This window comes from Vanessa atalanta, chromosome 2 (assembly GCF_905147765.1).
Source record: "Vanessa atalanta chromosome 2, ilVanAtal1.2, whole genome shotgun sequence".
In the NCBI taxonomy this organism is placed as follows: Eukaryota; Metazoa; Arthropoda; class Insecta; order Lepidoptera; family Nymphalidae; genus Vanessa; species Vanessa atalanta.
The window spans coordinates 5,571,953-5,597,332 of NC_061872.1; the positions used below are offsets into that span (position 1 = coordinate 5,571,953).

Here is a 25,380-nt window from a genome sequence, read left to right on the forward strand (position 1 = left end):
TATGGTCAGGGAATTGAGCAGTCTATAATCTACGCATAGTCGTACGTCACCGTTCTTTTTCCGCACGAGTATTATTGGGCTAGCGTAGTTAGAAGTTGACTCTCGAATGATACCCGCTTCTAACATCTCGTCGACCATTTCACGAACCTTCTCTCTCTCGTAGTGAGACAGGCGATACGGCCTATAAACTACAGGGCGCTGGCTGCTCAATTCTATTTTCATTTCTACCATGTTAGTACATCCAAGGTCTGCCAAGCTATGCGCAAAACACTGTTCATGGCGCCGCAGCACGTCTAGAAGCTTGGTCCTGGCTTCATCAGAAACCATCTCGTCTACTTGTACTAGACTTTCATCGAATTTCTTAGCTGAGGTAGACTCGGTGCGAGTGCCCATAGCTGTAGAAATCTCCTCGCTCGCAAGTCTATAAACCAATTCTATTCTTTCGGCCCTGGCAACCACCAAGTTTTCCTGAAGCTTACATGGGACGGCGCAGGGTTGCACTGTGACGTAGAATGAACCGTTCCTGACTTTGTAAACTCCGCCGTGAATAATGTATTGCTCACCTAGTTTGCCCACTACCTTCGTATCAACTATCATACTGCCGGTAAATAGCGTTCCAGTTCTGACCTTGACGCTAGCAATTCCTTGGAGGTTACAGCGTGCTACAATACTGACCTTCTGAAGCCGTTCATTGTCATCATTTTGAATAAAGTTAGGTAGTACTGAGTCAACATGTATAAATTGTAGTCTATTCACGTCTTTAAAAACAACTACTTGAGGTTGTTCAGTGAAAGTTTGTCCTATAAGCAAGTCCTTCTCTAAGAACTGGTCCTCTACTACGCGGCAACAAACTGTCGCTCCCACACCGTCTATAGACACGTTTAGATTTACAGAGCCCAATGAATTCACAAGGTTATTGCCGAAACCCTTCATAGTGGATGGAATCTGGTCGTGAGACAACCCGAGTTTTGCCAAACACGACTGTGCGATTAAGGTCACCTCACTGCCCAGATCAATGTACGCTTGGTATGGAATGTCTTCTACAATTACTTCCTTCGTAAATTTATTGTTAGACTTTGAACTACTTATGATCATGGTTTTCGCCACCCCGTCGGTTTCCCTCGATCCCGTCTCTTGTTTGGAACGACAAAGTTCAGCTTTATGTCCCACTTTGTCACAACGACTACATTTCACTAGAGGTTTTGGGCATCTTGAAAACGGGTGCCCTTTCTCTTTGCAATTGTAGCAAAATAACCCAGGATTGGTTTTCATATTAGAACGGTTATATACTTTATCGTCATTCGTATTGAAATTACGATCCTTCAAAAACAATGGTTGAGGAGTGTAAGAATCTCTATTATTGCTAATTAGGAACTTCAATAGATCGTCAGGTTCATCGCACCGTAGCGCTAATGCGCTGGACCTTGTGGTCCTATCGCTGATGCCGTGGATAACGCAGTCGACTGCACGCCTGCCGCTTATATCGCATTGGTTAAGTAGTGAAAGTTTTTCGTAAAAATAGTTTTGGATAGGTTCGTTAATCTTACTTTTGCGCTTTAACATGTCTTCGAGTAATTGCCCATAATTTTGTTCGCAAGGGAAGGCGTTTAATAATTTTGTTTGCCATTCCGACCAGCTGTACAAAATCGAGCTCTGACTTTCGTACCAGATTTTAGCTAACCCGGACAATTTTTGCATAGCAAAATGTACTGTGCTCTTCTCGTCCCAGCCATAGACCATCGCACATTCGTTAACTTTTTTTAGCCAAATATCCATACGCTGGTTTTTCTCCGAAGGGTTAAACTCCGGTATGATGTTTTTGCTATCTCTATTCGAAATTTGTGTGCTATGGCTCGGCTGTGACGGAAAGATATCTTTAATAGACTTAATTATTTGAGTTACGTCTTTAGAAGAAAAGGATGGGCTACGTGACCTTTTAGAATCTCCTCGGTAGTCTCGCTCGGGTACGCGACTGCTGCTGCGGTGTTGGCCGCGTTCGTGGCCACTTCTGCGACCACGACTGCGGCTAAGGCTACAGCTGCGGCTACGGCTACGGCTACGGCTTCGGTTGCGGCTGCGGCTCTCCCGCGTCGCCCTTTGTGGCGACCCGCGGCGTACGCTCCGCTGACGACGTTGCTCCACGTCTAGTTCTCGTTGCAGCTCGAGCTCCAGTTGGCGAACCCGCTTCTGTTCTTTCCTCAGCGCCTCTTCGCGATCCTGCAGCCGGCGGCAGTAACTACGGCTGCGCCTGGAGCGCGATCGGCCGCGTCGGGGAGTTTCTGCCGTCCGGCCAACATCGTTTGATTCCATCATCTGAAACTCGTAGCCGGAAATTGTGTGCATTAGATATAAAATCGGGCAACGTGATTTTTATTGAAAGGACAAAATCCTTAATATCATGAAAAGTATGCGTCCTACGCAAAAATAACGAAATTTTGATCCACCTTATAAATTATATATAATACCTTTATTTTTTTATATTTAATACCCATTATTATATAAAGTTTTTTTTTTTTTTTTTACTTTCAATTTAAACTTTTCTTAGTTTATACGATAAAACTTTTTAGAATTAGATGGGAAGTATAACATCAGCTTGAACTTCGAAGGTAAGTGGCATTTCGTGAATATCATGCGTTCAATGTAGGTAGTCTATTTAACAAGACGGTTTCAACATGCTTTGGCTTTTGGTTCGGATCATATATATCACTATAATATACTTCTAATCGTGAAAACAAACTACAAAGATTAACAATCGGACTTTATAAGTCATAATTAAGTTGTAGGCGTGTACTTACATTTTTATTGGTTTATCCCACTTCTGAGATGTAAAAATAAATCCCCTTTATGTCACTGAACGTGTCGACAAAGGTTATAGTTAAACGCAAATATTTAGCTGACAATGACTATATTTCTTGAAATACCATACAGTAACTTTTAAAATATCGCTTCCCGCGCTTGGTAACCAACCGCCATCTTGTTTAGATGCCCCGCTCCTCCGAGCGGCCACCAGTGTGCCCAGTTCATAAAAAAAATACATTTTCCCGGTAAAGCTACTTTAAATTTAGGATAATTTTTTAAATAAACCTTACACATAAATTATAATAAATAACTTTAGCGTTTTTGGTCTTCCACCGGGAAGCTACAAATTACTAAAACAATATGTTGTAACTACTATTTATCGGACTTTCTTTACCCGTTACATTTTTACGTGCTTTATTTTTTTGATACATAGCCGTATATAACTATTATTACAAATTTTTCTTTAATATATTGGAATAAAAATTAAGAACTCAGTACTATTAACCAACAGGTATCGTGTTTCCAATATCTCTGATTTAATGACTTTGACAATATATGACAACTGACAGATTAAACCAAAAATCATAAATAAAAATTATCATTCAACATTCATCATATCTCAACTGTGATCAGTGATAAAGTGCAGATTTTTTTGGTAAAAAAAAAATAGATTTTTTGTGATTAAACTTTTCGAATATATTACTTACTGTGTCATTCTGTTGAAATAAATCAATACAACAAAAGGTATGGTTAATATCATCGATACACTTATGATTAATACGGTGACGGAAGGAGCTATGAATGTTTTGCGCAATATAGTAAGTTTCGGGCTTAATACAAATTATCTGTGAATCGTCTTTACTACACCTTAATTATAAGAAATAGTCTAACATATTTGAAATCATTTTATAATTTGTTAAATTCACAGGGCTTGTTTAAAACTAAATCCGAAGTTCCTCCTCCAACCATAATAATCAAAATGCCACTATGGGAACTAGCGCGAGAAGCCGGCCCCTTTGTGAGGATAGCTGGCTTAAGTGGCGCTGCTGCCGTTGTTCTGGGGGCTATGGGAGCTCACCGCACTTTTCCAGAAACGGAAACAAAAGAAGACCTTAAGAAAATATTTGAAACTGCAAACAGATTTCATTTTCTCCACACACTAGCTCTGATGACAGTGCCTCTTTGCAGAAGACCATATATTGTAAGTTTTCACTACACACCAGTATACACTTCATTTGCTACTTCAATGTAATATCTTTTAATACAAGAAACAAAATTGTGCCAAGATTCATAATCAAAATATGACTTGTTTGAACATGTACACATAAGTAAAAATGTAAAAATGTAGTCCAGGCATAGCATTTATACAACCTTAAAAAATAATTATGCTTAGAAACAGGATATATAATTTAATAGGCTTCATTTATTCTTAGCATTTTTAATTAACCAAATCTGTGTTGTAGCTGTTGGTAAATGAGAGATAATACTCTTTTGTTTTGGAAGTAGCAAGTACACAATAATTAAATAATCCATATGTTAACTTCCATTATGTTTTTATTATAATTGACAAGTGAAATAAGTTAAAATGTCTTATATTTTTAAGGCTGGTGCATTCTTTATAACTGGAATGGGACTCTTCTGCGGTACCTGTTACTACCATGCCTTCACTGGTGAACGAGCACTGCGTCGTCTTACTCCAATTGGTGGCTCTTGCCTCATTTTGGGGTGGATTGCAATGGTACTTTAAATCGGATTTGTGTTTTTAAATGTGTAGCAAATATGTTTGTTGTATAGGTGAAAGGTGTAAATTAGTCATTCCAATAATTCTGTAATATCTTAATACTTTTTGTCATAGATTTAACACACAAATATGGTAATCCATCATTTAAGTGTTAGCAATCTATTACATCAGTTTTAGAAGCCCTTTATTGAATTTCGATAATCTTAAACTTTGTATGATGAATGTTATTTGTATGTCTGTTTATCAGAGTAAACTGATTTCAAGTGTAGCCATAACATGATATAAATTGGTGTTAGATATTTGTATTATTAATGACAATTTGATAATAGTTACAAATATCAAATGATTTTGTGTTGTCAAACATTTAAGCCTAGCAACCATTTCTTAATAAACTAGTATAATTTCTTGTAAATATTGCAGAATTATTTATTTCATTAGTTTTATTATTTGTGTCATGGTTTTTTATTTGAATATAAATAAGAAATACTTGGATTATTGTTAGACAAAATGTTTATTAATTATATGTTTTGAAAAAGATAAGTTTTTACATTTGAAACCGAAAATTGCCTTTCTTTAACAGATTGAATGTGAATATTGGGTGGATGCAATACTACTATTAATATCAAGTCTACCATTATAAATAATAATTTGAAGAGAATTATTAAAAAAAAAAACAAATTGTTGGATCAATATTGTTTACATGGTTTTATTGAAATTGTTACATATTAAATTTTGCACTTTCTCTTTACACATTTATGATCTTAATTTTAATCAAAACATACATGGTTTGGTATTAAATGCTATATTAACGCATATGGGCTCTCGAAGGAGGCTTAATGGTCCTTCTTAATGTAACTTATGTAGTAAAATATATTGATATAATATAAGTGGTGGAGAATTCAATCCTCTATTATAAGAGACTGGATGGAAAAGTCATAAATCTGTATACGAGGACAGTACAATTCACACACCATAAACTACCATATTGAGTTTTTATCTAAATAAAGAAATATACAAAGCTATCACATTAAATTAACACAAAATATAATTATTAACATATCTCTGTAATCTTAAAAAAATCAAAAAGAAAACAAATTTATAGAACACAGCACTTTTAGTGTCTGTCACGTAGGAAAATAAAACACTCTGATTGCACATAAACGACAGTCGTCCGGAGCTTGCGCACCGCTATTACAACGAAATTGTTAACTATATCACTAACCGCATTCACACATGTATACAAGATTAGTTAAGGGTCGAGCGCACAGCAAAAGTGAGGAACGAATGATTCACGACAGATGGAAGGAGTGCTGCCCTTCTGATGCAGCAAGACGTAACTTGGCGCGCATTACCTCAGCGCTACTGTAATCCGGCAACTTAAGGTAGTTGACACAAGTCATCACCGACGGCAAATACTCGTCAGGGTCGAGAGAGGACTCGAGTGATTTGCGCACTACTGTCAGTGGTGGGTTCAGAGCTTTAAAGCCTATAACAAACATAATATTATATACATTAAAGAAAAATATAGGAATTTTAACCATAGTTTTGAAAGAAATATTCTCATAAAAAAATGTATCGGTTTCAAGATAAGATGTAGGATATATTATTAAATAAGTGGTAACCAAATAATAATCATACCTCCAGTAGGTAGACGTGGACTTCCAGTAACAAATTGCAAGAAAAGTCGTTGTTCCTCGCGATTATACGAGGCTAGAATATCTATAAGCATGCGGATTGCACGCGATTCTGCGTTATAACCATGATCCGGGCGAATACACTCGGCGAGCATACGAGGATCCCATCTTTGTTCACGACCACCTTTTAATTAAATATAATTATTTAGAAAAAGTTTTTAAAATAACAAAATGTATTGTGTGAAATCATAGTTACCTGATGGGCTTCCACAGAACACTTGTTCTAACTCTTCAGGATAAAATATTTTTAAATTGTTTAATGGGAATACTGATTCGAAACCTTCCTTGAATGCTTCCATCTGCTTGGTTACTCCTGTTTACAGATAATAATTTTATATTTAATAATTTATACTTACACGCGATAAAAAAAATAAAAAAAAAAGTTGCATAATCCATCGCAATACGATCCGATGTTTGAAATTAGGAAGTTAGAACCTGCAGCCTTCTAATTTAGTCGCTTCAAAATTAGAAAATCAAGTAATATCGCAGCAATAAGTATTACCTTCATAAAGCAACCAGTGTGTGACCAGGGCTATGTATTCGTGTAGGTTGTGAGCGGTAACTGGCAGGTCACTGCCGCCACGTCGAAGTTCTGTACAGCCGTCGCCGGGTAGAATAAAATCGAGACCTAATTCTTCGATAGGACATCCGTCAAGTTCTAAGGCATTTATCTAAAAAAAATTATAAAGTTTTTATTAAAAAAAATATATAGTTATCCTCTATATGTTTTTATTTTAAACGTAATTATAGTCATATAACAAATCGCATAGAATGTTGCGTGTTTCTCACCATCTGACTGCGCTGTTCGGGGGTGTGTCTTGTGTCGGCGGCGAGCGTCTGCGCGCGGTCGGCCACGCGGCGCAGTCGGCACAGCGAGCGCCACAACTCCGGCGCTACATGCCGCACATCGCTTAGGCCGAGCCACGTCTGCTCGCTCACAACCCATCGGTACATGCTTACCGATAATGGAATGTCGACCTGTTTGAATCGATTATTCTTATTGTAGTAAATCTTACTAATAAAATGTATATTGTTATCATAACCAAATAAAAATAATTTTAAACGTAAATTATTATTGTTGTAATTACTTTAAAAAATATACTGTATTCTATAATTAAATCCTAGATCAAATCACTCACAAAGACGCACTACGTTAAATTATTATCGTGGCCATTAGTGCTTATATTTCAAAAGAAAATTTAAGAAATTTTAAAACTTATTCTTTCTTTTGCTGCTTGATTATATAGTGAGTCAGCAATTACTATTTCTAATTAGTATTTAATATTGGTCTAAGATGAATCTACACGAAATCTGAATTATTGTGTTTTCTATTCAAACTCTCATATTAACATATCATAAAATTTATCAATTTTTTCACCATTCTGGAATCCATAACAGCTTTAGCCATAAATTTTCCGAGGAATCGGAATTTAGCTTTAACTCTTGATAGATGTGATGGACGAGCATTACGGCCGATGGCCTGCGGGAATAGTCCGCAGGGCCAGTTTACGTAGGTAGCGTCGGGTGCAGGGGACGGGATCAACGTCTCCTTCTCTAGATCCGAGGGTTCTGGAGATCGCTCTTCGTCGAGATTTAATGCATCCCGCACCGAGGACGCTAGCCTCGTGGCGGCATCTGATGATCGATCCGTCACAACTGGCGGCTGACTTTTAACAATCTCCCCGCCAAATGAGGTAGGTTTCTGTTTAAAGTTTTCGCTGCCGTGCCATAGATCGAGATCTGCACGCTGTAGTTCTTGTGATACTAGAGCGTAAAACTCGAGGGTAGGCCCAAGGCCTGTACCGACTTCGTTTTCGTATTGAATTTCTAGTAAAGCCTGAAATAAAAGTAGAAATGACATCGAAAAAGAAACAAGGTTTATGCATATTTAATAGTTAGGCCTTACTAATTATAATTTATATTTATTTATTTAATTCATGTATTATAACATCGTATACAAATATATTTAATTATTCCGCGGGTTTTATTCGTAAATGAGTCGTTTTTAACAAGCCCAAAACTGTAAGCATATTGTCTTTTAATTTAAAGCACGTAGTTTGTAATAAGTAATATGATGATACGTCATACTTTAAGAAGGTTTTTTGACTTAACATACATAACGCCCTAAAATAGTAAATAAGAAACTGAATGAATTGAATAGAAACGAAGCCACTGCATACTAATGTCGACTTTGAGAGTCGATACCGAATTCATTTTAGAATTCGATAGCGGTAATGTATTTGTAAGAAAGGGGTACCTTCGAGTGCGCGAACTCGTGCATGACGTGCTCGGCCTGGCGCAGTACGCTGTGGCGCTGCACGGTGCGCTTGCGGCGGTCGAGGCGCGGCGCCACGCGCTCCGCGTCCGCGCCCGCCGCCGCGCGCTCGCCGCCCGCCTCCAGCAGCCGCTGCAACGCGCGGTCGCGGTCGAACGACACCACGTAGAACAGCAGGTGCCGGCACTCGAACGGGAACACGAATGGGCTAGGGACGGCCATGTTTGTTAGGAATATTTCATATCAAAAAGCAGTGTGGCATCATGTAGTGGTTGTGAGATATCGGTTCTGATTTATAAACCATACTTAGAACCTCGTGGATTTATAATACGTTATTTTACAACGTCTGTTTTATAATTAATATAATACCAATTATTAAAAAATAAATAAATAAACAAACAACGTCCAACCATTATTGTGTATAATCTATTAGTATACTAACACATACTTAGTGCACCTAAGCTGGAATTCTCATAATTAATCAAATTTATTAAATACAGAAATGTAGTAAATGCGATCTCACCAAGCATATGCTATCTTTTTCAACCAAGGCGGCAGATTTCCTGTCATGATGACCAATGGATCCTGAAGTTGTCGGTTAGCTTTTGCAGCAAGCTGTGAATAAGTTGTTTTACATTATTTTCTACGAACATTTTAAACAAGACAGAAATAGTAGTCAACCAAAACCATGTAAACACTGTCAACATCTAAACTATGGCCTCCCATTGAGAATCTGTAGACAGAAAAACCTAATAACTTTTTACTGGTCCAACCCATTAATTTGATCTTATTAATCATGAGGCAGTGACAAGGTTATATTTTTATAAAACGGCGGCGGGACGCGGTACCTTAGTATTGATGAATTCCACATTAGGTACGAGCGGACGGTGGTCGGGCAGGCAGGCGGCGCGGTACAGCGTGTGCCAGTGCCGCGACAGCGCGTGCAGAGCGCGCAGCAAGCTCAGCGCTGGCAGCGCTGCATCGCGCACCTCCGCTCCGCCCTCGCCCCACAACGGCGTGCGCAGCGTCATCACCAACGGCGACGCACGCACCGGTACTACGCCCTCTGAACACACCAAACAACAAACGAATAATTGCCGAACTTGTTCCTCATGTGTCTGGTTGACGTTTAATTTAATCAATAATTATAATAATTGTTCTCTGTGTACATTTTATTTTATCGAAAAACTATTTATTTTATTGCAGGAGTAAAAATTTAAATCGCCTGAACTAGCACATATTTGTCAATAACAGACACTTACCGTTCCAAAGCAAATCAGGTTTCCGCCTGGAGGACAGTTTAGTAGGCTGCCCCTTACCCTTGCGCGAAGCGGTGGCGTCGGTGCGCGGGGGCTCGCCCGCCTCTACCGCGCGATAGTAAATCGTGTGTGTCAAAACCCAAATTCCCGCGTTCGCTGTCGATGCAATATTATTATTATTGTTAGGACTACTGAGGAATTATACTTATTATTTATATTCCACACAATTATGTTTTGACTAGATACATCAATAAACATCAAAATTCTTAAATTATGCAGTTATTTATTTTAACAGAAACCTTAAATTAATTCTCTTAGCATACACATATTGAATTGTATTGGATGTTTACAAATAACCAAAATATCTTACTAAATAAATTATCCCCCGTGTATAAGGGATAATAAATAATAATAATGTAGGGAATATATATCCATACCTAACGGAGTCTCAGTGTCAGTGTCAGCATCAGTTTGTTCTCCAAATTGTCTCACAGCTTGGTAAACGGTCATATTGTATGGCAAAACTGTGTCTCCAATCAGGAATTCTAATTTGTGATCAGTACTGAAATGAAAAGTATCAATTACTTATGAATCATTCTCTCATTTGATGTAATTGTTGTTTGTTAAATTGAAACCTTGAAATTTTAAAGTATGTCAAAATATAAGTATGCTTTATATTAAAAATACAACATTCTGCTTTTCAGACTATGCATATTTCCGATATGATCAAAGATTAATATTAAAATGTAAATGAACAATATGAACAGTGAAAAACAATAGTATTAAAATATATGTTCGATAGGTTAGTGTGCATCAGCGGTACTGACTCGGTGGGGTGGTGCGGCGGCGTGGCGAGCGCGTCGTCCACGTCGTCGTCGGAGGCGGGCTCGTCGTCCGACTGCGCACCCGCTCGTCTAGCGTAGCCGCGCTGAGCTAGGTATCTGAATAGTCGGAAATGTTTGTGAATATTACATGAAACATTCATGTACCGTATAAATTTACATGCCTATATTAAAATATAATTTATACCTTTGATAAATTAAAAGATTATTACTACACGTATTCATGCATTTATATAGAAAATAACTTACCGTTCTATGGCTTGCACTAAGGCCAATGGATCTATCCGGACTACGCCTCCTTTCCACTGTTTTAAGTTGGTGCAAGTTGGATGACGTTTGAGATCACACTGAAATAATAATTGTTATTGAAGTTAATTATCTAAGACATTATTATATTTTATAAATGAAAGATTTCAATAGTATTTTAGAATCGGCATGCTTACCATAAGCTGATGCGTATTAAAGAATTTGAGCGCGGATGTTGCCGGCCGCGCAGGCAGGTCGTGCACGCGCACCGGGAATTGCTCCAGGTGCGACACGCACGCATTCACTTTGCTCACTAGTCCCGACAGAGCGCCCGCTCCGCTGCTCGCCTGTACGCCCAGCAGACTTGCCTTCTCATTCCATTCCTTGTCACTACAAAATTTATATGACATTAAATAAATTTGATATTTCCGTATTTAGACATGACATTCTCTTATAGATAAGGCGAAACATACTCGGGTGCAAGTGGCATATCGGCGAACACGTGTAAGAAAAGTCTAAGGCGCTCCTCGCATGAGGCCATCTGCTCCGAGGAGTCGCGGCTATCGTTCTCTGCCTCACGATCGGCGTCTGTGCCGGCGGCTCCACTATTAGTCGCTTCCGGCTCCGGACCAGTACCAGTCAAAAATTGTAGTAATGCACCTAGCACCCCAGAATGATTCACCTGAAAAGAAAATTCAAAACTTATTCGATTTCAACACTCATTTAATATTTTAATAGTTAACTTCCAAAACCTTGAACTTTTGTTCATTAAATTACCAAACAATTCTGAACTTGATGACCTTCATTTGCAAGTAATTGAAATAAAGTATAGTATGAGTTGTATAGTTTGAGAATGTTATGTAGGGCTTCTTCCAACAAAATCATTAACTTTTGTATAAATTGTAGCCAGATGAGTTAAGACATCGAACAAACAAAATATCTTATATCGCCTACAATATTGTAATAATTGAAAATATCGGCAGAAGATGTACGCATACAATATGTTATATCAAAACAAGACAAGACAAGGTTGTGTGTGTATTTAAAATCTTACTTCGAACGGTGATACGTCATGATTGAGCAGTGTGTCGCGCAAGTGCTGCAGTGCAGCGCGCTGGTGCGAAGGCGCACGTGTAGGCAGCGCAGCCGCCAGCGCCGCCAGCTGTTCCAGCGCGCCGGCGCCGCCACCGAGCGCTCCCCAGTCGCGTTGCAGACGCGCTGCGCGCCACGAGACCCACTCTCGAACTTTCTCTCTAATAAACCGATAAAATCGTACTCACACAAGAGGTATATTTCGTGTCTTTTTTCATATTTTGGATCTACGTATTAACCACAATTAGATTCCAATTTATTAACTTAACTTAATCTTATAAATATGTATACTTATTATAAGTAATTAATAAACTTAAGAAGTTAAGTAAAGCGCAACAGGTTAAATAGATAAAATTTTCGCAAATTTATGATGAATATCATTGTATAATTACTGAACGCGTTAGGTTATGTTAGATTAGGTTACTTGTTCTGCACGGTGAGATTGGCGGCGTGGGGCGCGGCGAGCAGCGCGGCGTCCTTGTGCGCGTGCGGAGCGCGGCCCCAGCGCGACGGGTTCAGCGACGACAGGAACGACGACGTCTTGGACGCGCCTGCGCGTGCGCCCGACCGCGCTGACACCACTGTCGATGCTGAGAACCGCATTTTACTCATTCATTTATTTCATAATGATATTCTGTATGCAATGCGTATAAAAGTGCGAGGATACGTGCAGTTTATGCACAGTCCTTTTCAGATACCTTGACCTTGGCCTCTAAAGCATACATTTAGATGATCTTCAACTCTGATCTTAAATATTTATGTCATGTTTACATATATAGCAAAAAAATATTTCAAATGTTTATTGCATACTACATTAAAATTGTTCAAAATGTTATTATCAGTTTCGGGTAAATAATAAAAATCAAGTTCGATGTAACAAAATAAACGAACAGTGAGCAGTAACGGTGGTGGCGGCGGTGGCGGCGGGAGCGGCGACGGGCAGCGCGTGCGCGTGCGGCGGCGCGTCCTCCCGGCGCCCGCGCTGCTGCCGCGCGCCGCCGGAGCGCTTCACCGCGCGTTTACGCTTGAGCATCTCTGCCAGCTGCAGTGGACTGCCCGATCTGACGCGAACATTAAGACGACAGTCTTCACTAATTATATCAAAAATATTCTTTCCTGCATTAACTATATATAATTTCCGAGATAATAGCTTATAATAAAAACGTATAAGAGGTGTAATTCTTCACGGGAGCAACAAAACATATAACAAAAATAACCTGTGTACTGTAGTTGTCTGTTGATGAGTCGACGCCGAAGTGGCCGGTCCAGCTTCTGAGTTGCCACTGTCATTTCCCGCCACTGTAAACAATAATTATTACTGTTATAAATAAAATAAAGCAGTTTATATAATTTTATTCTGTAAATAGTACAAAATACAGTCAAATAAAGGCTTCGCCTCTGTCAGTATTAACACCCCGCTTACTATTTTTAAGCCTCTCAACGCATTTTGATAAACTTTTACTAATAGTAAGAGCCATAAGACATATACTAACGCGGAATTTTATTTGCATACATGTGTCTTTCTACTAAGGTGAAGTTGATGATGATGTCGTCCTGACCAATGTCTGCCACAGCGGCCAGTCTCAATGGAGATCAGACAACTACGCAGGATATTTTACAATGGACAAGTGTATGATCAAACACATGGGGCAATCACTAACGCTCATTTCATTATCATCAAAAACTTTAGGTGCGGAATTGACGATTTTATGTGCTTTCCGATGCACCGGGTTATAAATACTTCCAACTTACTAACTACAGGCCACTACTGATGTTTTTCGAAATAAAACCTTAATAACTTTTTATCGCCCAACCATGTTTAAGCCCAGGATCTCGGGCACTGCGGCCTATTATCTAGCCACTAGAAAAAACGTAGTGGACAGTCGACCGTAAGAAAAAAATGTTTACTTTGCGAGTTAAAGGGAACGTAATTAAACATTTAATAGTATGGTATACTATATGTACTAAAGTATGTTTTTGTTAACACAGAATCTAATAATGGTCAATTTCTAAAACGAATATACCATATATATAAAATAATAACATAAGAAAAAAATGCACTTACATAAGGAACTAGCAATAAATGATCCAGAAGCTGAGAATCCCAATGATAAGTTGTGGTGGTCCAAAGAAGAGGCAGATGTCGATGCAGGCGGAGAAGAACCTCCACTTGAACGCATGCTTGTTCCACTTGGGCACTATGTAAATTAAAATTTAAAGTTTTGTTATAATGTAATCTAATATTAGATATCGATATTCGTTCATCGATTCTAGTTCATGAGTTCTCACTTTAAGTTTGGTCTGTCGTGTTGCAGGCGCCCCGGGAGCACGCTCGGAGAGCTGCGCCACCTGGTGAAGCACGCCTTCTCGACGGAACTGCACGCCCATGTCTTCAGGCAGTCGCTGCATCAATATTTCGGCGAGTTGCAAAGAACCGACCACAATACGTAAGTCACTCGAAGCCATCATGCCTGCGATGTGTGACGAAATCACCTGCGAATGGTATACTTATTAAGATTATATTATTATTAAGAATATATATTACGAAAAATATGAAGTAAGGTCTTGCCTGTGTCTTGAGTACTTGTCTAAGCAAAGGCGCGTCAGCGTAGTATACGGCTCGTAGAATAGCCTTCAGTGCCTGCGCACGCAACGCTGGCCCAGCTGAGCTCCAGTACACCTCGTGAAGCACACCCAGCAGAGCACGCACCAGGGAAGGGTTGCAACGAACCATCGCAATGCGCGGGTCTAAAATACACGTGACGTCATGAAGATAGTCCACCGTCGAGCGACCACCGAGCGAGACCGGCAAGTGACTCACCGGGCGCAGCGCAGCCGGGCGCGGCGGGGTCGCTGGGGTGCGGCGCCGGCGCGACGCGCTGCACGGAGCGCGCGGTGCCGGTGTGGTCGTTGAGCTGCTGCATGGCCGTCAGGTCCACGGTGTACGAGCGGCCCAGCGTGCTCAGGCACACCTCCTCCTCCCCCGCTGCCGCGCCCGCCTCTAGCGCACGACATTCTGCCCATGAGTACGACCTCCATACGCCTATAAAGTTTTGTGTGACTAATGAAAATATAATGACGGCGATGAATTTACTCGTCTCGTCTGCGATATTGCGACAAATGAAACCAGTTATTGGTTTCTCATTTTTTTGTCCATTTTTCCCTCGTTGCGCAGTAAATATTGCAATGAAATCGAGACACCCAGGAGACAGATCTCAATAGCTTATGATGTACAACGCGAACGTTGTGAATAACAAGTGTCTTTAAAAATTGTAAACCATGAAACAAATTATGTTCACCTCTACGTGTTCTAATTTGAGTGTTATTTTGAAATAATATATACTAATTAGTTACCCCTGTCGTCTCTCCACTGCCACTGCGCTGAGCGGTCGGTGGGCGCGGACCAGGGTCGGTCGAGGTGCGCATCCACCGCGAATATGCCGTCGGTGGGAAGCCGAGGCATTAGTTCGCCGATTAGACAAGTGATCTCGTAAAGTTCTTGCGGAAGACGTGGTAACAATTCCACTTGCTGAAAGATTTGTTGTCATTGGTTTATTATTTATTTTCAAATTAATGTATCTTTTGGATTTTTTTTAAAAAGTAGATACATTATTTTAGCTACATGAAATAACCTCATTTATTTTATCAATAAATTTTATTCCCACATTAGAATGTATGATTGTAATATTTCGACGTTAACTAATTATTATTCGGACATGGCTGACAGTCTAACATAAGAATTTCTACGACAAATTTTGATTTATCACCTCCTGGTGCAGAGTGGAGCCGGTGAGCAGACACAGGAGCGTGTCGGCGATCGAGCGCTGGTGCAGCGCCAGCGCGAGCTGCGGGCACGCCGCGCACATCACCCACAGCAGCCGCAGAACGGTGATGAACGTGCCGCCCGAAATCAATGGTGGCTGCACTACCAGCTGATCACAAACGATTACAATTTGAAACAGCTTCGTCTCGGTTTTTCTTTTTTTCATTAAACACATAATTTAATTTAATTCAATTTATAAACATGGAATTCTACTTGTAGATTTTTAACATTACTGAACTGAAAATTATTACCATGAGTTAAGTAATGGACTTACGAGTTGTTGTAAATTCGTAAGTAATTCCGGTGTGGCAATCTCCTGCAGCCTAGCAGGGTCATGCTGAAAGCTGTCTACTAGACGCGAGAAGGCGAGGCACACGCATTCCACTGACTTTTTGTCTTGAATTGTAAGTCTGGAAGCAAATTAATAATATATACATATAAGTTTTTATTTAGAATTTTACTTCATTGGAAGGTAACAATCCAAATGCATATTTTTTGTACAAAATTTAAACAGAAAAATAATTGAAGTCAATAATGAAATCAGCTTACCTATTAGCAAGTAATTGCAGAGAGTCCCTAACGAGATGGAACTCATCTGGTGTGAGATTCTGACAGCAGTTGGCCGTAATCGAGAGTGCTGCTCGTTGAGCATTTATCGAGAAAAAGTCTAGGTAAGTCAAGCAGGCGGACACACCTCTCTGTCAAAAAGATATGTTAATGTTTAGTACAAAAATAATACCGTGACACTGTCCCTCTATTTAAAGACAGACACTCACCGCTTGCAGTATAGCCTTGGAGTGCCTGCGAGATAGCATATCGAGCGCCGTGAGACTCTGCTCGGCGACGTCCATGCAGGTGATGGCCTGCAGCTTGTCGAGGAAGGCGGGCACGGCCAGCGCCACGGCGCCGCTGCTGCGCGGCAACGCCTCCAGCATGTACGTGAGCGCGCGACACGCATGGTTCATCTGTGAGCGATGTGTGAATAGTTTAGTATACATCATTTTAGTAGTTGTTCTGTATATATATATCCATATTTTTTCTGTTTAATAGCATTAAATTTCTTTTGTTTGATGTTATTATTATTATTTAAATAGAATCAATTGTGCTTGATAATTTGCACATAACCCACAGCAATACATTAAAATACATAAAAAGCATCCACTACATTGGGACATTTAACATTCATTGCGTTATCGCTTTTTATAAAAATCAATTTATAAAAGAGCTGAACTGCTATTATATACATACTATACGAATGAATATAACAACAAAGAATATAATAAATACCACTACATATCTAAACACAAAGTCTTGTAAATCAACTTTTTGAGTAATTTTCTTCAGGTACAATAGTTTATTTACAAAGTAGCTAAAATATTAAATACAACATATCCTAATTAGATATTCATAATTTAATCAAATGTTCACCATATCGAAGTTGTGTTCAGCGGCCAACAAGTTGACGAGCGCGGGCACCACCTGCCGCACCGGGAAACCGGCCAACGTGTCTTCATTACCCATCACCAACAGTTGGCACATTTCTATTACGGCCTGCAGCTGCTGGCCCTCGTCCCCAGTAGCCTGCAAGCCGGCTAGAAGCTGTGCAGCTTTGGAAGCGGCTGTATAACATAAATAATGTCATCACCGTGAAGTTATTATTATAAATATTTAAATAACTTCATTATCAGTACTAATATTTAGTGCGTCGTGAAAAATAAAACCGGACCTGAGTTGGCAGTGACGGTTCTGTGGAGTAGGTGCTGCATGCGCGGGCCGAGCGCGCCCAGCAGGTGCGGCGGCAGGCCGCGCGCCTCCAGCAGCGCCTGCAGGCGGCCCACCTCACCCTCCTCGGACGAGGACTCCTCGGCCGCTGCGCTACCGCCCGCAGCCGCCGCGGCGCCGGCGATCCCCGCACCTCCCGCCGCGCACTCCTCCGCCGATGACGAAGCTTCAAAAGTGACGATTATTACTACAAATTATATATGAGCTCGTAGACATCACTGGCTGGCCCGTCTTTATTTGTGTTTGGGGCAGTGTGCAAGCTGCATGAAAAAATGACTTGGCAGAATTACTTGCCATGTTTTTGCTGGGGGGGTAATTCCTTTACACCATGATGACTGAGGCGTTTGTGTATTATCGATGAACGGATGCATTTAACAAAATTAACTTCTTAGTTGACTTATATGCAACGAACTCGTAAACCGTTATAAAAAATAGGTATCTTGGTAGGTCTTGTGACTTTAGGTCGGCCAATCACAAAATGACACTTTTCGGGTAGCCCATAGAGTTCAATTTCACTACTAATATCTGTGGAAGACACAAGTAAAGAGACTATAAAGCATTTAATTTTATTTATTAAGGATATTTACCTTTGCCCTTAGGCTTGGCATCATTAGACGCGTTGTCAGGCATCGAAGCGGCGGAAGCTGGCACCGGAGGTGTAGACGATGTGGATGCAACGGCACCCTACACGCATATAACACAAATTGATATTATAAAAAGTACTAATCATAAGTAAAGTTACCATTTGTTTTCCGTAATATAATATGATAATATAATATGATTTCGATAAGACAATGTATTTTCATACCGTGGTTAAAGGTTGTGGATGAGAGCGGCTGGATGCGCCACCGGTACTAGCACACGAACCCAGGCTGCCTTTGCCTGCTGTAGTTTTATAAAAGGAATTCATACGTTATTCAATCAATCAAGTGAATTATGAAGATTTTTTCGAAAAATCTTTATTAATAAATGACGATTTTTTTTTATTCTAACAGAAAAACGATCATAAATAAAACTACCAGAAGATGCAGCGCGTTCAGACAAGGGTTTAGTTTTATTTATTATTGTATTTACTTAATTGTTCAAATTATACGAAAAAATTAAATACTGTACGTATGTATGTATGTACGTATGTATGGGCGTACATTGTTACGCATAAAACTGTAACTTACATATGTCCTTCCACCAAGTTCATGCTCGCACCTTTCGCATTTATAATATTAGTATGGATCTTTGAACCCAGTCAGAATAATGTATTACACTTAAGCGAAAGAAATATAAAACATCGAGCATATCGCGGAAGCAGAACAACAAAAATATGACCGTATCGCATGTAGCATCGACCGACCTCGCTTGTCTCGTCGCGTGGAGGGCGTGTGCGGCTGCGGCATGTCGCGCGCCCGCGCCCGCCGCGCGCCGCCCGCGCTGCTGCCCGCCTCCTCGCCCGCGCCCGCGCCCGCGCCCGACTGCACACACACCACGCACGTCACACACTCGCTCGCCACACAGCGGGATCGCTGTGGACTTTGCTTTGCATACTCTTGTATTAAACAATACTTGCCTTGTCTTTTCTAGGATAAGTGCATGTTACTTTTTATATTTTCTTTTTAAATAATATCTAACAAAGTATTTGAATGCAATTCACACTGTTTATATTCTTAGAAGTGTCACACATATATGTTTGTTTATATAGTTAAAAAATCTAGAAAACTTTGTATTCAATAATAATTATATCAAAATGGTAATTTCTTAACTAGAACATTCTATTTAGTAAATATATTCTATTAAGTATATGCAACATTTTTTATATAAGATAAAATGCTATCTGCATCTTATTGTTAAAAAATGTATATATTTGCATGTGGAAATAAACATTATTACATCTAAAACATTTGCTAATAAGAGTGTATTCTTCTATTTCGACACGTAATAAATAAGGTACCTGTCTCTTAGATGCAGTATCCTGTCTCTGACGCTGAGAAGTACTGGCCCCCCTCGTCAAGCAAGCACCCAGGGTCGCACCCGTTGCAGCAGCGATACTCTGTAAACAAAGAGCAATGTAGTCTTATTTATTTGTCTAAACATATAAAAAAATAATTTACATTTTCATTATTTAATCATTTTTGTATTAAAAAGTGTTGAGTTAACAATATTGACTGATTCAATAAAAATTATAATTTAAGTAAACAAAAAATAAAAAAATACTTTTGAAAATATATAAAAACCTCCAAACGGCTGGTTTAGATTGCAGGTTATGCTTACATTGACAATGTTTAGGTCTGTCAAGTGTGAACTGCAAATACACTTTTGTAAATTATAAAATAAAAAACGTACCATAACTATTACTATAAAATTGACAAATAAATTCAGCTTTGGCTGTCTGTCTCACTGATTTTAGCCATCAGCGTCAGGGATGTCTGCCACTTAGCATTTGACAACTGGCATTAGTATCACTACTATGCAGCCACATCAGCAGATTGAATGTAAAGATATTGAATATGAAAACACACTACTGACTTGGCATTAAGTATAAAAACAAGACATACCCTTCTTGCGTTAGTTTGACGTAAATATGGAAGATCACGGGGAACTATTAATAGTTTGCTGTCAGAATGGTGGTCTTTAGACGAGCTAGCTTCTGTGGACAAGATTAATTTTATTACCACAAAATATTAGGAATTAGATACCTACATAATTAATTCGTTCGTCAATAACATATTTACATAATATAAGTCTTGTTTAACGAATATTTATTTAAACCCCGATTTGACTCGATCTGTCATCATTGATTTGACAATCAAAAGAGGAAGACACATGTTTTAACTTATCCTTACCTTGTAAATCCCTGAATGGTGGTGGAGTGGTGGTCCTTCCTCTGAAATCTGCAAAGCTCTTACGTTCTGCTGCTGTCTGCGTATGCACCACGTCGCTCGTTGACGGACTCGCTATAATAATACACAATTATTATTTACATTATCTACAATAATGGGTGCACTTGATGGATGATAAGAATGTCTGATAAGCCACATAGCAAGCTTCAATTTTAATGTATCAAAATGCTTGTGTGTGCGTGTGTGTGTGTATTCGGCAATGTGTGTTAACTGCCTCTTTGGTCTGGTGGCTGACTTATACGACCGCATATAACGACGAGCCTGGTTCTTATCTCAGATCGGAACAGTAAAAATTATATGGTAACTATTTTGTGTAAAGGAAGTCTTAATAACAGTCCGTAATGATTTAGTCATAAAACCTTGGATCCTGTGCCTAATCTTTTTCCAGTTGTGTCGTATAGCTATCACTTTGAGAAGTCTGACGGTCTCAACTTTTAGACCATCAGTGAGGTGTCTTTTAAATTTTTTTTAAGGAGGCCAGGTTGCTTAGGTCTCCAACACTCCTTGCACCCTTGTTGTGCTTAATTGATGGAGCTGCACTTTGGATATCAAAATGAGTGAATCGAAATTACAATGATACGTTTCGTAGTTGCCCGGTATTAAAAAAATTTAAATTCGAGTATACAAAAAAATTTTGTACTATGATGCGAACAAAACGTGTAAAGTGGATTTATTATTACCTGTATTATCACTAATAACAGTAGAGGTTGGTGGTCCAAGATCGCGATTGTGCCGATTACGTAGCCGGTAAGTGCAGGAAGCGTGTGCAGAAAATGCTTCTCCTTTTTCAAGTTCGTAGTCTGGGGTTCGACTGTCAGTAGCGTCGCTTTTACTGGTTTCCGCAAGCTCCTTGTGCGAGTCTATTTTAAATTTCTTTCTGCACTCCTCTAAGTCAACAAAGCAATTGCTTTTTCTGTGTGACAATGAACGATGTGACGAACGTTTCCTCTTTTTCCCCTTCCTACGGTTCGCTGTAGGACTGTAAACGGAGTAGTCAGAATCGAGTAGCTCTGTGATAGTCGAGGAGCTGAAAGGCGAATACGCGTAGTCCCTTTCGTCTAGAGGAAGTAAACCTCCCTCTGTCTGATTCAGTAGTGGTTGCTGAGTCGGAGCTTCTACAGGGCTTTGATTTGATGTGTTGCGCGTAACCGAGTTTGCTTTTAAATTGTTCGGGACCAGTTCACCAACACTCTCACTCGATTTAAGTGCAGTACGGGAACGTGTGCAATACGCGACACACTCGTCTTTCGTATTGCTATTTGATGTGTTATGACTTTTCTGTTTTTTCCTGTCATGCGACGACGTCCGTCCGCGTTTGGGTGGACTGCTTGAAAGCTTAGATGTGTCTCCGTGCTTGTAATCTGTGGTATCGTAGCGAGTTTCGTAAACGTCTGTTCCGTAGGACCAGCGTTCAGAGAGAGAATAGTCTGAACGCGGTAATGTATTAACGAGGCGTGAACTTCTGCGAAGTTCAACTTGCGTCCGCGGCTCGGCGTCGAAGTTACGACCAGAAGAATGTCGGCTGGTGCGTGGTAAAGGCGATGTCACGTTACGTCTGCTCCGACGACTGCGGCTTGCTTTACGCACTTGACGCAACCACCGACCGCCCACCACCCTGCTAGGAGAAGACCTGAACCAGACGTATAATGATTAAACATAAACAATTTCAAAATTGTTTAGTTATAACACAATATTTGTCATCTGTAATTTAATTCTATTGTGTTTACATATCTTTAGTTGATACCTGGTCATTTCAAACTGCCTAATGCATAATTATTGTTAATAATTCCACTTATCATTAACTAATAGACAAAACATTAGTATGATATTGGTATCATTAGAATATCATATTTTCATTATAAATATAATTATTTGTAAGCAAACAATAATTTACATTGATAGTCTAATTATGATTGTTAGATACTAATGTTAATAACTTTGCTTTGGAATAAATAACATTAAGAAATATGAAAATAATATTAATTTGATTGATTGAACAAAATGCATGCATAGAGCCAAAATAGGGCATGTCTTTTTGAATGTTGGTCTCCTGCTGAGAAATGATTAATTAAATGATTAATATGACGAATCTTAAAAATATTATCATTGAATGATATATGAGCTTATGAGTAATACTATCAAGCTGATTTATTTATTATTTAGTCAGTATTTTATGAATATAAAGACAGGTAAATGATCAAAATATATCAGAACTATTATCACCCTTTTTAATGACACAAAAGGTAAACAGTTATGAAGTTTGTCAAATGCCATTGATTACACTAAGTTTACACAATGTATATCTAGTATATAACTTCTTACTACATTCATCATCAACATTATAAGTGAAAAGCAAAGTTACAGCTCATAAATGTACCACTGCTGGTCTAAAGCCTCCTTCACTATTGCGGAGAATCAACATTGACTAAAGAAGTAATGTTAAAACTACCAAAAATTTTATAAAAAAGAGATTAATGACTTATGATAACAAAATTAATATGCAAACAAAAGTATCTGTTGTATTTTGCTTTTTGAATTTACAGTTTAGAACAAAAAAGTAAAAGTAGTCATCAGAAAAGACTGCTGTATCGACACAGACAAAATTTTTAAATGTTTTGTATGAATTATGCTTATCTATACATGTAAAAAAATCAAGCAAAATCTTTAAAGTTTAATGTATTTGTACAATCAACAGCTCAAACTTGTATCCTGCGCTGACATAGGATAACTATCAACTAATTTCAAAAATTTTGATCACATTTGGTTGATTAACATATTTTAATCAAACCAAAAACTATTCATACAAATACAAGCATTACACTTGCTTATGGATTATAAAAAATAAACCAATATCTATATTCAATAAATTCTTTCATATTATTAATATAAAAACATTCAACTAAATCTTTAAGTGATAATAGCACAATGGTTTATGGGCGACCTAGTTATGTAAAGTCACGGGTTCAATCCTGACACCTTGGCCTTTTGCCTTCTCCACTTCTAACATAATCTTTTATGAGGTAAATATAAATATTATTAATTCCTTATAATGTGGCATTGCTACTATTCCTTTATATATAAAAGTAGTAAAAAGGAAAGATTAAAATGAAGCTTTATATGTATAGAGGGTGGTATGACTAATCATACTTCATATGATTTTTTACAAAATGTTGAGTAACCAGAGTCTGTGTATTATGTGGAATAAGCCCGCTCCCAGGCCACTGTACAATATTGAGTAAAGTAAAGCATGTAATTGTTAATTGAGTTACCTGCTGGACTCTCTCGTGAGTGCAGAGTGCGACGACGGTGTAATTTGTTGCTCGGCCATAGACGACGCTGGAAGACACGCGGCTGCTTGTGTGGGGCCTGCGGAGGCCGCCCGCGCCCGCTACCTATCCGGCACCATGCCCGGGCGAGCGCTATACCGCTGCCTCAGCATTCACCACCTTCAGCCGTATCACAAACACATCACCACAAAGCACTAGAGAACACAGTCACACTCACTGGATCTTGCTCTATCTTTACACTTCTGCTGTTCACTCTCGGCTTAACTGGAACAAAGATAAATGCATACTCAGCAACATGAATAACGCTGCGTTACATAAACATTTCAACAATTAATTAGTACCACTTGCTGCCACCCGAGCAGGTTTCTTATGTTACGAGTATTTGTGAGGAGACCCTAATGAAAATATTTTGATTAACTGCATAAAACGTGCTTATACGTAAATATCTGAAATATTTTAACACCACGTTTCATAGAAATTATCGTGATAGATGACACATCAAGGACAGCTACACTTTTCGACTTATTTTTCTACTTGCATACAGCTGGCTGCCTGTCAAAGAAATAAAATGTTGCCAGCATACCAAACTAAAATCCTACCATGAACAACTATTGATTTTCTATACAAACTAATTCACATTTTTAAAACCCTTCACTATCTAACAAATTATTCAATATTATTTAATGCACGATTAAAATTAATTCACCCTGTCAAAAAAATCGAATAAACAAGTGCTGTTTAGGAAATATTGTTTATTTTTTATAATATAATACATATCTATAATATATTATATTATAATATATTTGCATAACTACTACTTCTTATTCAGTTTTTAATAAAATCAAAATTAAATTTTAACCTTTATTAAATTTAAATTAGTATTAAATAGTTTTTTTTCTAAATTTAGTTTAAAATCGCAGCACCGCATTAAACATATAATTTTTAGTTTATTAAATAATAATATGTCTTTTAAATCATTTATATTTAAATGATGAATACAGGTGAATATTTGGCTAAAATAAAAAAAGGAACTACTAAATAAGTGCATGTTTATAGATGCTGGTAACATTTATTATAAATGGCAATGCCACTACCTTTGCCAACATGAAAATTATAACTAGAACAATAACAACATGTATAAAATACAATACATAAATGACGTAGTAGAAATATATATCGACAATATGCATGTTTATATATAGAGGTAGATACTGTTTGCGGAATACATCGTTTTGAACACATACAACACCATTAATGATAAGAATCTTTATTTTTTGCGATATAATAATTTATAGGTAAGTAAATAACGTACAAAGCATTACGTAGATTTTTCCCTACAGTGATTGTAACCTAAATAACAGATTGGAAAATCAATTTTAAAATTTTAATGCCTAAAGAAGATTACCCATTTATTTAAATATATATTAATAATGCTCAAACCCAAAGCAATTAAGAAGTCATTTTATACTACTCATTCGTGTTCGACCTCCTATCCGAAATCTCCATAAACCTTCGCTTATCGCTAAGTCATACTACATGTTAATTTCGGTGTAATACCTACAATACTATGAAATAAATAGTTAGGTTATGGGTGAATTGAGAGTTGTGCATACATTTGGAAATAGTGAGTACCTATATTACGTACCTAC

The 25,380-nt window shown here is 38.5% G+C and overlaps 2 protein-coding genes across 5 annotated transcripts in view; one reads left to right on the forward strand and one right to left on the reverse strand.

The window, feature by feature from the left end:
* The first annotated feature begins 3,411 nt into the window (after window positions 1-3,411).
* On the forward strand, window positions 3,412-5,058 carry LOC125069896 (transmembrane protein 256 homolog). The gene is made up of 3 exons (XM_047679503.1): window positions 3,412-3,617; window positions 3,728-4,000; window positions 4,403-5,058. The coding sequence occupies exons 1-3, from the start codon at window positions 3,546-3,548 to the stop codon at window positions 4,544-4,546; spliced, it is 489 nt and encodes a 162-aa protein (XP_047535459.1). The 5' UTR covers window positions 3,412-3,545; the 3' UTR covers window positions 4,547-5,058.
* Window positions 5,059-5,230: 172 nt separating this feature from the next.
* The window catches only part of LOC125069843 (E3 ubiquitin-protein ligase TRIP12), a 30,219-nt gene continuing 10,069 nt past the window's right edge, over window positions 5,231-25,380 (reverse strand). The window contains exons 1-39 of one of the 4 annotated variants that reach the window (XM_047679446.1): window positions 24,073-24,268; window positions 23,714-23,995; window positions 21,125-22,074; window positions 20,388-20,498; window positions 20,100-20,191; window positions 19,496-19,594; window positions 18,902-19,019; window positions 18,362-18,438; window positions 18,141-18,237; window positions 17,498-17,719; window positions 17,200-17,390; window positions 16,548-16,736; window positions 16,321-16,469; window positions 16,046-16,181; window positions 15,716-15,880; window positions 15,303-15,477; window positions 14,770-14,991; window positions 14,518-14,696; window positions 14,238-14,441; window positions 14,014-14,146; window positions 13,166-13,247; window positions 12,840-13,009; window positions 12,373-12,538; window positions 11,911-12,109; window positions 11,330-11,538; window positions 11,054-11,246; window positions 10,860-10,957; window positions 10,596-10,709; window positions 10,206-10,330; window positions 9,772-9,924; window positions 9,358-9,575; window positions 9,033-9,124; window positions 8,492-8,717; window positions 7,613-8,071; window positions 7,024-7,212; window positions 6,737-6,905; window positions 6,431-6,547; window positions 6,179-6,358; window positions 5,231-6,026 (exon numbers count right to left, since the gene is read on the reverse strand). In XM_047679446.1, coding sequence (XP_047535402.1) covers window positions 5,830-6,026; window positions 6,179-6,358; window positions 6,431-6,547; window positions 6,737-6,905; window positions 7,024-7,212; window positions 7,613-8,071; window positions 8,492-8,717; window positions 9,033-9,124; window positions 9,358-9,575; window positions 9,772-9,924; window positions 10,206-10,330; window positions 10,596-10,709; window positions 10,860-10,957; window positions 11,054-11,246; window positions 11,330-11,538; window positions 11,911-12,109; window positions 12,373-12,538; window positions 12,840-13,009; window positions 13,166-13,247; window positions 14,014-14,146; window positions 14,238-14,441; window positions 14,518-14,696; window positions 14,770-14,991; window positions 15,303-15,477; window positions 15,716-15,880; window positions 16,046-16,181; window positions 16,321-16,469; window positions 16,548-16,736; window positions 17,200-17,390; window positions 17,498-17,719; window positions 18,141-18,237; window positions 18,362-18,438; window positions 18,902-19,019; window positions 19,496-19,594; window positions 20,100-20,191; window positions 20,388-20,498; window positions 21,125-22,074; window positions 23,714-23,772 — 6,924 coding nt within the window. In that variant the 5' untranslated portion in view covers window positions 23,773-23,995; window positions 24,073-24,268 and the 3' untranslated portion in view covers window positions 5,231-5,829. Of the gene's footprint in view, window positions 6,027-6,178; window positions 6,359-6,430; window positions 6,548-6,736; window positions 6,906-7,023; window positions 7,213-7,612; window positions 8,072-8,491; window positions 8,718-9,032; window positions 9,125-9,357; window positions 9,576-9,771; window positions 9,925-10,205; window positions 10,331-10,595; window positions 10,710-10,859; window positions 10,958-11,053; window positions 11,247-11,329; window positions 11,539-11,910; window positions 12,110-12,372; window positions 12,539-12,839; window positions 13,010-13,165; window positions 13,248-14,013; window positions 14,147-14,237; window positions 14,442-14,517; window positions 14,697-14,769; window positions 14,992-15,302; window positions 15,478-15,715; window positions 15,881-16,045; window positions 16,182-16,320; window positions 16,470-16,547; window positions 16,737-17,199; window positions 17,391-17,497; window positions 17,720-18,140; window positions 18,238-18,361; window positions 18,439-18,901; window positions 19,020-19,495; window positions 19,595-20,099; window positions 20,192-20,387; window positions 20,499-21,124; window positions 22,075-23,713; window positions 23,996-24,072; window positions 24,269-25,380 lie in introns of those variants that run through there. The other 3 variants (XM_047679453.1, XM_047679461.1, XM_047679438.1) reach the window with 3 other exon arrangements.